Source organism: Vipera ursinii (genome assembly GCF_947247035.1).
Source record: "Vipera ursinii genome assembly, chromosome: 5".
NCBI lineage: Eukaryota > Metazoa > Chordata > Lepidosauria > Squamata > Viperidae > Vipera > Vipera ursinii.
Window position 1 is genome coordinate 53952501 of NC_139518.1, and position 12375 is coordinate 53964875.

Sequence of the window (12375 nt, forward strand, 5' to 3'; positions counted from 1 at the left end):
AGGGCGGGATATACAGTAAATGGGATTAAAATAAATAAAATAAAAAATAATCCAAAGATTATTTTCTGCAAAGGAATAGTCCTTAAGGAGAAAAATGGTTCTATACTGCTGTGCCCTGCATCTCTTTCTGGGAAGCCAAATGTTGGAGACTTATTGCTAGCGTTACTTTCCTGCTGTTTAAAATTACACTATAGCTACTATTTTAATTGCAGGTATTATTTTCTCATGATAAATTTACCTTTTGGGTTAATTTGGCTGCAATGTAAGGAAAACAAATTAAAAGTTCATTTTGCTCTCTCTTCTGCTTTCTGTATTATGTTTTTATGCAATTCAATGAAATAAGCTTTGGATAGGTAACATAAGTCATTTAAAGGAAGCTGAATGGCTACTAAACTGTCTTTACCAGCTTCTGGAGAGAATGACATCCATACCTCTAACATGGCCAGTTCTTCACCATTGTGCAGGATACGAAATGAGTAGACGTGGTCAGGGCTTGGGTCTGGGATGATTTCACAGCCCACCAAGTTCAAAGGCTGTTGAGCTGTTTTGTTTTTGTTTTTGTCCTGGTAGAAGTGGAGCTGGCCATCCTTCACATGGCACCAGTAGGATTTCCATTGGCTGTTCACCAGTACATTTAAATATGCTGTGAAGAAAGAAATGTTGTTTTAATAATATTTTCCTTCTTAATGGAGCCCAGAATACTCTTTCAATCCCCTCCAGAGATGATCTGTTGTCAGTGGATAAGAACATGCTGACATAAATAATTTTCTTGCCCAGTGCTAAACTAAAAGGCCTCTAAGACTACTTCCAACCCTACAACATGATGAACATGTTAGTCAAACCATCATACAAACCGAGATACAAATTCTGATATTAAAAAGCATCTATTGTAACTAATTAATTAATTGATAACAGCACAGCCATCATCACCCACTATTCATCCTCCAATCAATTAATTCTGATATTAAAAAGCATCTATTGTAACTAATTAATTAATTGATAACAGCACAGCCATCATCACCCACTGTTCATCCTCCAATCAAATACAACCTGTGCTGTGTAAATAACGTATGGCTCAATGGTCAGAATTTGATTTTGGATTACATTTTGAGCAAAGACAAGAAGAAGAATCTGGATATTTTGTTACAATAAAGTTTAGAGTGACTCTCAGAATTCTCCCAAATGTACTACTGTACATTCTATGGATTTTTACAAGACTTAAAAAGAGCACTTTCTATTATTTCCACTGCTTTCTATTATTTTCCAGTCACAATGGATATATTTATTTTATAACAATGGATATATTAAAGTTCTCTTTTGCATCATTCTCTGGAATTATCTTCCCTGCAGGTCACAGCAATTCAAATAAACACAGAAAACTATGTGCACTTCATAAAAGTTACTTACTGCAAGAATCCAAAGATCTTTCTTGACTGTCCATGGAGGCAGACTTCTTTCTCCCAAGATTCATCAGGTTGCTAAATTTTAACCCAGGTGTGCATTTCTTCTTAGCTAAATAACAAAAAAGCTACATATTAAATTCTATTGCTGAAGAAAATGATCCTTATAAAATGATAACCTACTTATGTGCCTGAAGATATTTAGCTGATCTCGATTGAGTGATATTACCTTGATAATTATGAAATATGTACTTGTAGAGACAAGTATTCAAAAAAGGGAGGAATGAAAAGTACACTTGTGTTATTGGAAAAAATGCCTCCTATTTTAAGTCAGCCTGGAACAAAACAGAGCTTGTTTTTCATACAATTTCTTTCCTGCTTTCATCTGAGCCATTGTAAGGTAGGTTAGACAGAATGTAATGAACAGCACTGTACACCAAATGTGTAGGTTGTCCTTTTTAACCTACTAAAAACATGCTGATGTGATTGTTGACACAACCTTATAATTTTCTGCTGGGATTGAAGTATTTGTATCTTTTAAGTAATTTCTGAACCCACTATGTCAGGGGTGCCAAATTCGCAATGTCACGTGATATGTCACAATGTATCGCAACTTTTTTCCCATTGCAGGCAATGGGGTGGGCGCGGTTTTGCTATGATGCATACGGCCCGCAAGCTGGCAGTTTGATATCCCTGCACTATATCCATAAATTGGATTGGATTTTGGATTGGGCTAAAATAGGGCCACCTGTTTCATGTGCACAGCTCTCCCTCAAAGTTGTATGAAAGCATCATCCAACAGCCCTTGAGCTGGCAGAAAAGTATGCTAGAATAAATTGTCCTGCCCCCATTGCTGATCCTCATTTTGATGCAGTAATGAGGCCATTAACTGGTGAAGTGCTTAATTATTGTGGCCAAGGAAAGGAACAGAAATGGTGTGTCCTGCAAATTCATCTCGCGCCCACCAAGTATTTAACCCTCTTTCACCCATCCTGATCCCCATAGGGCAATATGGGACAAGTTTAGAACAGTGGGATTAGCAACTAGTGGCAGAGCTCCCTCCAGAGAGAGTTTGGTCAGTGTCCCCATAACCTTTTCTGCCTGTTAGCTATCCTCAAGTTATTTCTGTGTATGGCTAAAGCTGAGTTCTAAAAGACTGAATGGTAACAACACAGAGGAGGAGCATAGGGGCGAAATATTTGATACCTGTATTGCAGGCTATTCTGAGGGCAGAAATAATGGTCTTTTGAAACAGCATTAATTCTTTAAACAAAAAAACCAGCAAATCATAGATAAAAAGTACAGACAGGCATGTGGGATGAAATGGGTGGACCTGATCCCATAACTAGTGCTGCAAGAGAATGGTAGTACATGCAGTTAATGACCAGAAGTCCAGTTCTAACCTCAGAATTAGCTGGGGGATGATCATGCAGAACCTATGTGCCAGAACAGACTTCAAGAATTTTGTCATTTTGCTTATCATAGTATTTAGTGTCACCAAAGTCAGAATGAAGTAAACAAAATGAGATTACCCCCTCCCAAAGGCAACATAAGTAACTGTGGAGGAACTACTACTATATAACTCTGGCCCTGGGAACATTCACCAGGCAGGAGGAAGTTGCATTGTTCCTCAAAAAAAATGATGACAATAAAGAGTAAAAAATACAGCTATATAAAATCCTTATCCATTGTAGCAGAAGAACACCTTCAGAGCCCCTACTGGCAGGACACACTCAACTGTCGGTTTACTCTCTCAAAAGAATTGTAATCTTGTTTAAAAATCAGGTCTACAGCTCTTTTAGAAGCATGCTAGGTGCATGTTTTTAAGATCAGCTCTTCAGAAACTCCAGTTAAATATTCCAAGGGAAGATGACTGGAGAAGGCAGGCATCTGCCACCCATTCCAAAATGGCAGTGGAGAGCAACTCACAATAACCAGAGAAAAGAGATATGCCTGCAGAAGCCTAAAGCAGCAAACTGAGCAGATCCTAGCTCCACACCACATCGTCAGCTAAATGATTGGTAAAGTGTGCCAGATCATGTCTACAGCAAAAATTGTGTTGGGAGAAGAGGCCATTTTCAAATGCCTCAGATATGGGCTGGGGATGAGACAAAAGCCACTTAATGAGTACATGGCAGAAAAGAAAAAAAAGCTAAAGCATGGTTATGGTTGCAGGGAAGTGAGAAAGACTCTTGTGATTACCAGCTGAGTTATTTTCCTTTGAACCATCCTCTTTTCTGTGGAACTGGAGAAAGTGTTTGCAGGCATTCCTTTTCAAGTATTTGCAAAGCTTCTTAGGTTTTTACAACAAACTGCAAGGAATGACTGAAAACTCAGATGAAGCCTGTTGCAAATAGAGGGTGTTTGTTGTTGTTAGTTGCGAAGTCGTGTCCGACCCATCACGACCCTATGGACAATGTTCCTCCAGGCCTTCCTGTCCTCTACCATCTTCTGGAGTCCATTTAAGCTCACGCCTACTGCTTCAGTGACTCCATCCAGCCACCTCATTCTCTGTCGTCCCCTTCTTCTATTGCCCTCAATCTTTCCCAGAGGGTGTTTACCTGGTCTTAATGTGATTGTCCTTTTCTGTTTCTATTTACACTAAATCTTTTATTGCAATCTTGGTGTAACTTTAATTCTTGGGAGAAATACACATAATACTTCATGTAAGCAAGCACATAACTGCAGTATATATTCTTGGCATGTAAGCTCTTGATCAATCAGGTTAGGTTTACTGCAGTTGACCAACAAATTAATAGAGCTGCTACAAGCTTTAGGTTTAGGTTTACTGTAATTGACCAACAATTTAATAAAGCTGCTACAAGCTTCTGGCCTACTGATATTGTTTCTAATACTTCAGTTCCAGGGGAAAAAGATTATCCAGTTAATAATCAAATGCAAAACATGTTTTGTTTCATATTCCAACAAGTTAAATGAAATTTAGTTTCAGGTAAAAATGCCTCCTCTTTATGATATTATTCTAAGTGGCAACATTTTCTGTCTACGTATATTGAGAGGAATCATGATATAATGCCTCCTTTTTTTAATATTCCTTCCTTTCTGAAGGGTTCATAGCTTAGCAGAAGAGCATAAGCATTTTACACAGAAAGTCCCACATTTGATTCTTGATTTTTAATTAAAATTTCAGATAGGAGGAGAAGTAAAGGATTTCTTTTTGCTCAAAACCCTGGACAACCATCACCAGTCAAAATAGATACTGGTAGAAGTAGATTGGACTGATAAACAGGTATATGGCAGTTTTCTATGTTCTACAAGGTCCTCTTTCATTATCCCTGGTAGAAGCTACATAGTTTAATTAGTGTGGATAACAAATTAATTTGGCAGAGAAGCTCCTCTATCCAATTCTATTTCAACCAGGAAATCTGCAAATTCAATACTGTATACAGCAGAGAAAGCTGCTTTAATTTCTCTCTTCCTTCTAATTCAAATTCCTCCTGCCCAGAATCTTCCAGTTGTCATGGGATTTCAGTTCCCAACATCTATGAAAGATACTAGATTGGGGAAACTTTCTGAATTCTAAGTCACATTACCATCTTTTGTTTCCATCAGTTCCATGTGACCATCAGCGTTGCTCCCACTCTCTGATGGCTCCACCTGCAAAGAACAAAGGACAATCTCCAGATTAAAGTTGAGAAAATTATAACATACTGGATTGAAGAACTCTTCTGCCTGTTGGTAACTTATATTTTATGTTTAGAGCAATGTGAGAAAATGATGGGTAGTACAGTAAAAAGTATGAATATTTATATATCGATTGCTCTTGGAATGTTATCAGATTTACAAATCCTCACTAAAAAAAACCCCAGCTGCTTCTTTTTTATTCGACTTCAGGCAAATAGCAACACAGCTTGATTGGAACACCAGGCACACGAATGGAGAAACTTGATCTTTCCACCAAGCTTCCTCTTTCATAACATTAATTGCCCAATGGTTGGTTCATTGGCTTAAAAACATGCTCATTTAATTATAATACTGATATTACAATATAAACAAATAACAGTACATTGTATGAAATGTACTTTTACTCTCAGTTTAATTCACCCAAGCATTCTTTTTAATGAACCAGCAAGAAATCTATTAAGTAAGGAAGTGTTTACTATATCCATGAAAATAGAGCTCCTTTTGGGACACATAAACATCACAGAATTCTGAATGTAAAATCACTCTGAATTTTGAAGAATTAATTAATTAAAGTAAGAGGAAAAAGTCTTTTCATGGTAGCCAAGCCATGTGGAAAAGTAATTTCAAAAAGCTCCTTGGCATCAATTGGCAAAAAAGTGTGTTAGATATCACCCAAATAATAATCAGATCACTCCCTAAAGCACCACAAGAACTAGCAGCTTCTTGTGGATATTTAAAAGCATATAGAACCATGCAGGGCTGAATTAAGTGGCATAATGTAGTGGAACAACCCAGTGGTACTATTTTAGCCTCTTCTGCTGGATGGAGATATCTAGGATTGTAAAGTTAATGATTTGCCTACCAAAGTCATTTAGTTCCCATTTCCACCCTTAAAAAAATTATTGGGTCCATAAATGAATGAGATAAGTCACATCCATGGAAACTGGAAACCACTAATCGCTTTCATAGAACAAGTCCAAGTTGGAATAGAGGTAAGCAATATAATCAGCAAATTGTTTTGCAAATGTATCATAGCAGATTATTGAAAACAGTCCCTTCTCTTCGGCAGCTCAGAACATCATAGCTCCAACTGAAGCAACATCAATAACTCCATAAGGCAATTCTGTGCTGACACACTGTAGGAAAGAAGGCCTTACTACCATTGGAATAGCCTTTAAATGAGCTCTAGGTTATGTTTGACTAAATTTGTTCCATGTTTCCCATCCCAGATGCTTTCCTTAGGTTTCTGTAGGAGAGCATGTGGGGTCCAAGAAAGTTTTTAGCACACCAAATTCAACAGAAACAGACAAATAACATTCTACTGATTATGGATAGAAAATAAGACAAAAATAGAAAATAAACAACTAAAAAATCCCAATTGTCCCAAAGAGATACCAAAAGAAAAAGAAAAATATGCATATGTATGGATATGTGTGTGTGTATCCAGATATAGAGAACAATAGCACTAGCATTTAGATTATATACTACTTCATGGTGCTTTAAAACACTCTCTAAGAGGTTTACAAATTCTGCATATTGCACCCAACAGTCTAGGTCCTCATTTTACCGACCTCGGAAGCATAGAAGACTGAGTCAATCTTGAGCCAGTGAGGATCGAACTCCTGGCAGTGAGCTGAATTAGACTGCAATGCTGCATTTTAACCACTGCACCACCATGGCTCTTTATATTTATATAGAGATATTTTTTAAAGCCCAGTAAATGCTCAGCTCCATTCAGTCACCCCAAGTCCACCCTGAAACAAGGGATTAAAGCAGTGGTGGGATTCAAATATGTGAACAACCAGTTCTCTGTGTGGATACCAATTTGGGAAGTCCATTCTGGGCCTGGGCACCAAAAAATTAGCTACTGGTTCTGCCAAACTGGTGTGAACTGGCTGAATCCCACCACTGGATTAAAGGGTCATAAAAGGGGGGAAAAACAATGCTTCTTTATATAATGTTTTCATTTGGATTTGAACAGAACTAAATCTATTAAGCTCTGTTTAAAAGCAATTTGAAACAAGCTTATTAGGAAGATAAATGGATACAAAGAAGTGTTGTTGTGAAGGGATGGAAAGATGCTTGAAGCTGTTCTAATTGCAGCATACAACAAAGCTGGAGTTTTCACATTTGCAAGTTTCAGCCATTTTCCTGTTTTGATGGTGGGAGTAACTTCCCTTAGATAATCAAGTAGTTTTAAAATATTATGCAACAGGAAGATTTAAGAGCTACTTTTTAAGCATCCCTTTCAAAAGATAAGACATACTTTTGGATTATTGAACCTCTGAAAGTCTGGAACATACTGATTTCCTTCACACGGCCCGTCTGGATAGAGACCACTTGTTTCTTGGATTACCTGTGAAGGGAGCGGGGAAGCATGATGTAAGCAAGTTCTTGTCTTATGGATGCAGCTACATCTTTTATTTTCTTCTGTGCCGAAAAATGTTTAGCTAATTTTAACTCAGTTTAAACAAAGCAATTTTGAAATTAGAGATATAGAAGCTGAGTTGTTTCAGAAAGCTCTGCTTGAAAGTGAAGCCTAGAACATATATATAAACAGCACACCAAATTAGAGGATGTTCTGGGCAATCCCCACCATTGTTCTACACTAATTAGGAATGATTTCTTACGCAACAGTCCCTGGGAATGTCAGTAGAGATATCAAGATCCAAAACACTACATGTGCCAACAATATATTTTTTTTAAAAAAAAACTCTTTCACCTATTGGAAGATGAAAATGATTTTAGTTTCTGTGCTATACTGACCACTCTAGATTAAAACCAATCATGAGAGGTGCAGAAGATTACCCCAATTTGGGCTGACAAAGTAACCCTGTGTTATACCAAGATGACTGCATACATGTATTTTTTTGCTGTGGATAGTTTAATTTAGAAACAGAGGCTTGGTACTTTGCCAGCCAGTGTTCTTGTGCTTTTAAAAGATTTACCAAACAGCATGTACTTGCTTTGTACTTGGACCTTTTTACTTGACTATAAATTATTAAGAGTTTCCTTGTGTTTTCACAGCTAACCTCAGTTCAGAGGTCTTTGGCATGGAAAATTAAGATGCAGAAAAATCAAAATAATAAGTACAGAAATGTAAAATAGCAAGGGCATGTCCACATAACATTGAATATTTATCCCCTGAAAAGCTTAGAAGCACAGTATCATGTAACTAAATCTAGAACATAGAGGACCAATTGTAAGCACCATTCACTCGGTGACATCATAACTTTAAATGATTTCTGAGTGAGTGGTCATAACCCGAGGACTACCTGTATAAAATTTAAATTAACGCTATTGAAAATTCTCTAAAAATATTTAAATTTAAAATTACTTTAACAAGGAGCTTTGCTCTTCCAATTCATACATTTCCCTTGGGCTCCAATGAACACATCAAGTATATTTCATAAATATGTGGTTTCGTTTCCTAAAGGCATTGTGTGTTTAAGCAGGAGCCTTAAATCACATGACTGGTAAAGCACAAGTACACTGGCTGCCAAGTTCAGTGTTGGCATTTGCAATTGCCAACTCCAGTTACATGGAGTAACAGAAATTGCAAAGGAAAAAGGCTCAACTCACTCTGAGCCATTGTTCTGCCTGGTCTTTACTTTGCAAACCCAAGACGATCACATCTGCATTCATGGGGATGATCTTCAACTTATGTTCCTGCTTTCTTAGATTCTTCTCCTTGTGAATGACACTGCAACCCACCAAATTAACATCCAGCTGAGGATTATGGTCCTTGGAAGTTTTGTAGCACTGAGGACAAAAGCAATATAATTAAGATTATTATTTTCTTTAAAATCATTTAAAACATTTGTTCAGCTCCTCAACTTAAAAGCAACTCTTAGGTGGCTTACAACCAATCAAACAAGAAATAATCATAAAACAAAAAAAAAGATAAAACTGGGCCTACAACTGAACTTCCCAGATGGCACTCACAATAGTCTCATCCCACCCTGAGCTCACCCTGTTGCAATCCTTGGGGGAAGAGTCAGGTCTTAATTATTCTCCTGAAGGTTAAAAGGAGGAGAGCTGTTGGATCTCAGGAGCGATGGTGTTCCTTAAGACAGAGGTTACAGCAAAAAAGGTGCACTTCTAAGGACCCACAAATGGAAATGTTTAAGAGAAAGGACCTGGAATACACCTACCCTATCTATTCTGGTAGACAGCCAAATACCTCAGATAGAGGAATTTGTAAAGTAACATAGTCTCAAGCCATGTTTAAGGGGGACTAAACCTACCTAACAACGATGTGTCTAAAGGCTTGTTATTTGCAGTGTATCCCAGGTAATAAGTAATATTTATTTAAAGTAAAGCCAACTGCCACGTGTTCAGGTGAAATTATGAATGAAAACAGGTGCTGGAGGTTAGAAAGCAAAAATTAAAGCTATCCAATAAAGATTAGAAGGAAGGCCTCTACCATTCTTCACATTTAATACAAATTTGTATTCACACTTAATACAAATTTTACATGTGCCATGTAACTAAGTTTAGATATATTCAAGCATGCATTCTCATCACTAATGTTGAAATGATATTTGGAGGAGGGGGGGAAGCAGCATGTTATTTACCTCACACATTAAAACCTCTTGATTACAGTATTCCTTTGTCTAACCTTATACTATATTTCTTCCACAAGAGTATATATAATTCATGCACACTTCTTTCTCAACAAATATATTGGAATATGGAATAGAATAAAGAGTGACAAGGGTTACCTTGGCTCTATATTTTTGGTTGCTTCCCTGCCTCATACCATACTTTAACCATACTTGTTAACATTCCTCCATGTTCCTCCCTCCTTACCTGCCCAAATAGCTCTTCTGCAAACACTTCTAGTCTTGAGTACCATTTGCTCTTATTTCAAGAACGGAAAACCAAGAGCCTCTCTTAAATGACTGTCTGAGGTAGGATAGTAAAATCTGTAGTCCAAAACATCTGAAAATTACATATCCTTAAAGTAAAGTTGCCTTTACATCCTATTTACAGGCTTCCCAAAAATATTTGTTTGCTTACCAGGAGGAAGGAATTTTGTAGATGAAATAGCCCCTTTGGATTTATTTGCCACCTCTATTTTCTGAATTCTTCATTTTTTAAAGTTTTAACAGAAAATCTTCAAGAATAATTTAGATTTTAAACATATTTTCTGGCTCGCCAAATACTTACCAACAATCTGTTTTCTTTAATCATGCAAAGCTGCTTGGCCCACTGGCCTAACCACTTCTTTCGCCAGAGAAAAGCACAGATCCGGGCATCTTTCATAAGTTCAATAGATGCTTCGGGTGACGGCCACTGATGAGGTGCTGACTTGCCTTTACTGCTCTCTTCCTCATCATAGGATTCATAGGAGCTGCTGACTGCTTCATCATCTGCATCCAAGGGAAAAAAGACCATTTACATTTACATCCAGGTTAAAAAAGGATTAGTTTTTTCTATTGTTCACTAGTTAAGTGCCAAAGCATTCCAATATGTATAACTAAGATAATCAGAAGTAAAGATGGCTTGAGAACTTGTAAAATTTAAACCATCACATGTTCAAGAAAATATGGCAACTTTACCCCCATTCCATTTTGATCAGCATGCAGAAGTTCACTATCCAGTCCAATTTTTAAATTTGATAATAACAGCCACCTCTTGTAGGCTGCAATCTTCTAATATAATATATTTGGAAAAGTGAATGGCATGAATTACATTCATATGAAATAATTGTTAATGTGCCATCAGGTTGTTTTTTACCCCAAGAAAACCCTTGCATTAATTTTGATACAACTATTACACTAATAATTTGAGTATCTGTATAGTCAACAGTCCTATTTAATTAATCCAACCAAGCTGTAGTGGTATGAAATAAATATGACATGTTTTAATAATATACATATTACACATGAATTTTATTCAGTTTGAAGTTACATAAAGTATCAATTTTATAAATTCTATGTTCTGCTACATCATGCAAACTGATAACCTTCAAAAGTCTTAAGATTTCAACATCCATCACTCTTAGAATAGCTAGTAACAAAGAACTGTAACTTATCTTACATTAAAATAATGACTTTCTTTTTCAAAAAAAATATCTGTGAATATTATAAAATTTAGGAAATAGAAGAAAACAGAAGTGTGAAGATACCATACCAAAAGTACATCCATACACTTGCTTGGACTAGCTAACATTGAAAATGGTGCAATGAACAAATTCAACAGTTTAATCTTATTCCATGTCACCCTGGTGTTTTTTTCCTGATTTTTGCTCTGATCACTGATTTCTTCATGTGGAAGCCAGTATTTAATTTTAGTGGGGAGGGGCTAATATTTGTTTCATGAGCCTTATACACAAGTGGAAAAAAATATTACAGCAAAGATGACAAACAAATACTGGAGCACATAATACCAGATGTCACTAGAAGGTGAAACTATGTCTCACTTACTTTGGCCATGCCATGTGGGGGAATTCCCTGGAGAAAACAATTATATTTGGAAGAGTTAGCGGTAAAAGGAAACCAGGCCATCAAAGAACACGATGGCTGGACACCATCAAAGCTGACACCAGCCAGAGCATAGAAAAAGATAAGGAAATAGTGCAAGATCGAACGATCTGTGGAGATTCTCAGTCATCCAAGTCATGGTTGTCCCAGAGGTGCTTTTTCCAAGAGGCAACTGGACTGTCTTGTTTTTCTTTGATGACATTTTGCTTCTCATCCAAGAGCTGTAGAAGCTTCTTAGATGAGAAGCGAAACCTCTTCAAAGAAGTACAAGATAGTCTAGTTGCCTCTTGGAAAAAGCACCTTTGGGACAAGATCAGAAGATATGGAGAGACCTGGCCCGTAGAATTGCCAAGAATTCAGACTGACTGAATAAATAACATCGTCATGATCATCACTCTTTATTTTGCTATTGTCATAGAAGTCATTGTTGTTGAAGACTTGTGTCTTTCTTTAAATGATGAAATTTGCACTGCAAATTATTTATATTATTTTATACTAATTTACATTACAAACAATTCTCAGGGTGATGTGAGGTTTCAAACTGAGTTCCCTGTATACCCAAAGCTCCCTTCTGCAATTGAGTCGAAAGCGCTGCACAGCCCTACTTTCTGATTTGTACAATCTAAATTTGTACAATGCTAAGAAACCTAAGCACAGGAATGTGCTTGACTAATGGTCAGCACCTTCCTGGAATCAGATAATATTCAACAGTATTTGGGACGGGGAGATTGGATTTAGTCCACTTGCTTACTAAAACTTGCTTTTTTAACTCTGCCACTTTTTCTCCCACACTGGTTCTAAATTCTGCCACAGTTATTGACTCCAAACTTTCAGTTTGGCCATTT

At 37.0% G+C, this 12375-nt stretch overlaps 1 protein-coding gene across 1 annotated transcript in view; it reads right to left on the reverse strand.

The window, feature by feature from the left end:
* Positions 1 to 12375, reverse strand: part of AFAP1L2 (actin filament associated protein 1 like 2) — a 37010-nt gene that overhangs the window by 10874 nt on the left and 13761 nt on the right. The window contains exons 5-10 of the mRNA XM_083363775.1: positions 10215 to 10417; positions 8625 to 8804; positions 7309 to 7398; positions 4952 to 5015; positions 1408 to 1512; positions 432 to 643 (exon numbers count right to left, since the gene is read on the reverse strand). Of these exons, the coding sequence (XP_083219901.1) occupies positions 432 to 643; positions 1408 to 1512; positions 4952 to 5015; positions 7309 to 7398; positions 8625 to 8804; positions 10215 to 10417 (854 nt within the window). The remainder of the gene's footprint in view (positions 1 to 431; positions 644 to 1407; positions 1513 to 4951; positions 5016 to 7308; positions 7399 to 8624; positions 8805 to 10214; positions 10418 to 12375) is intronic.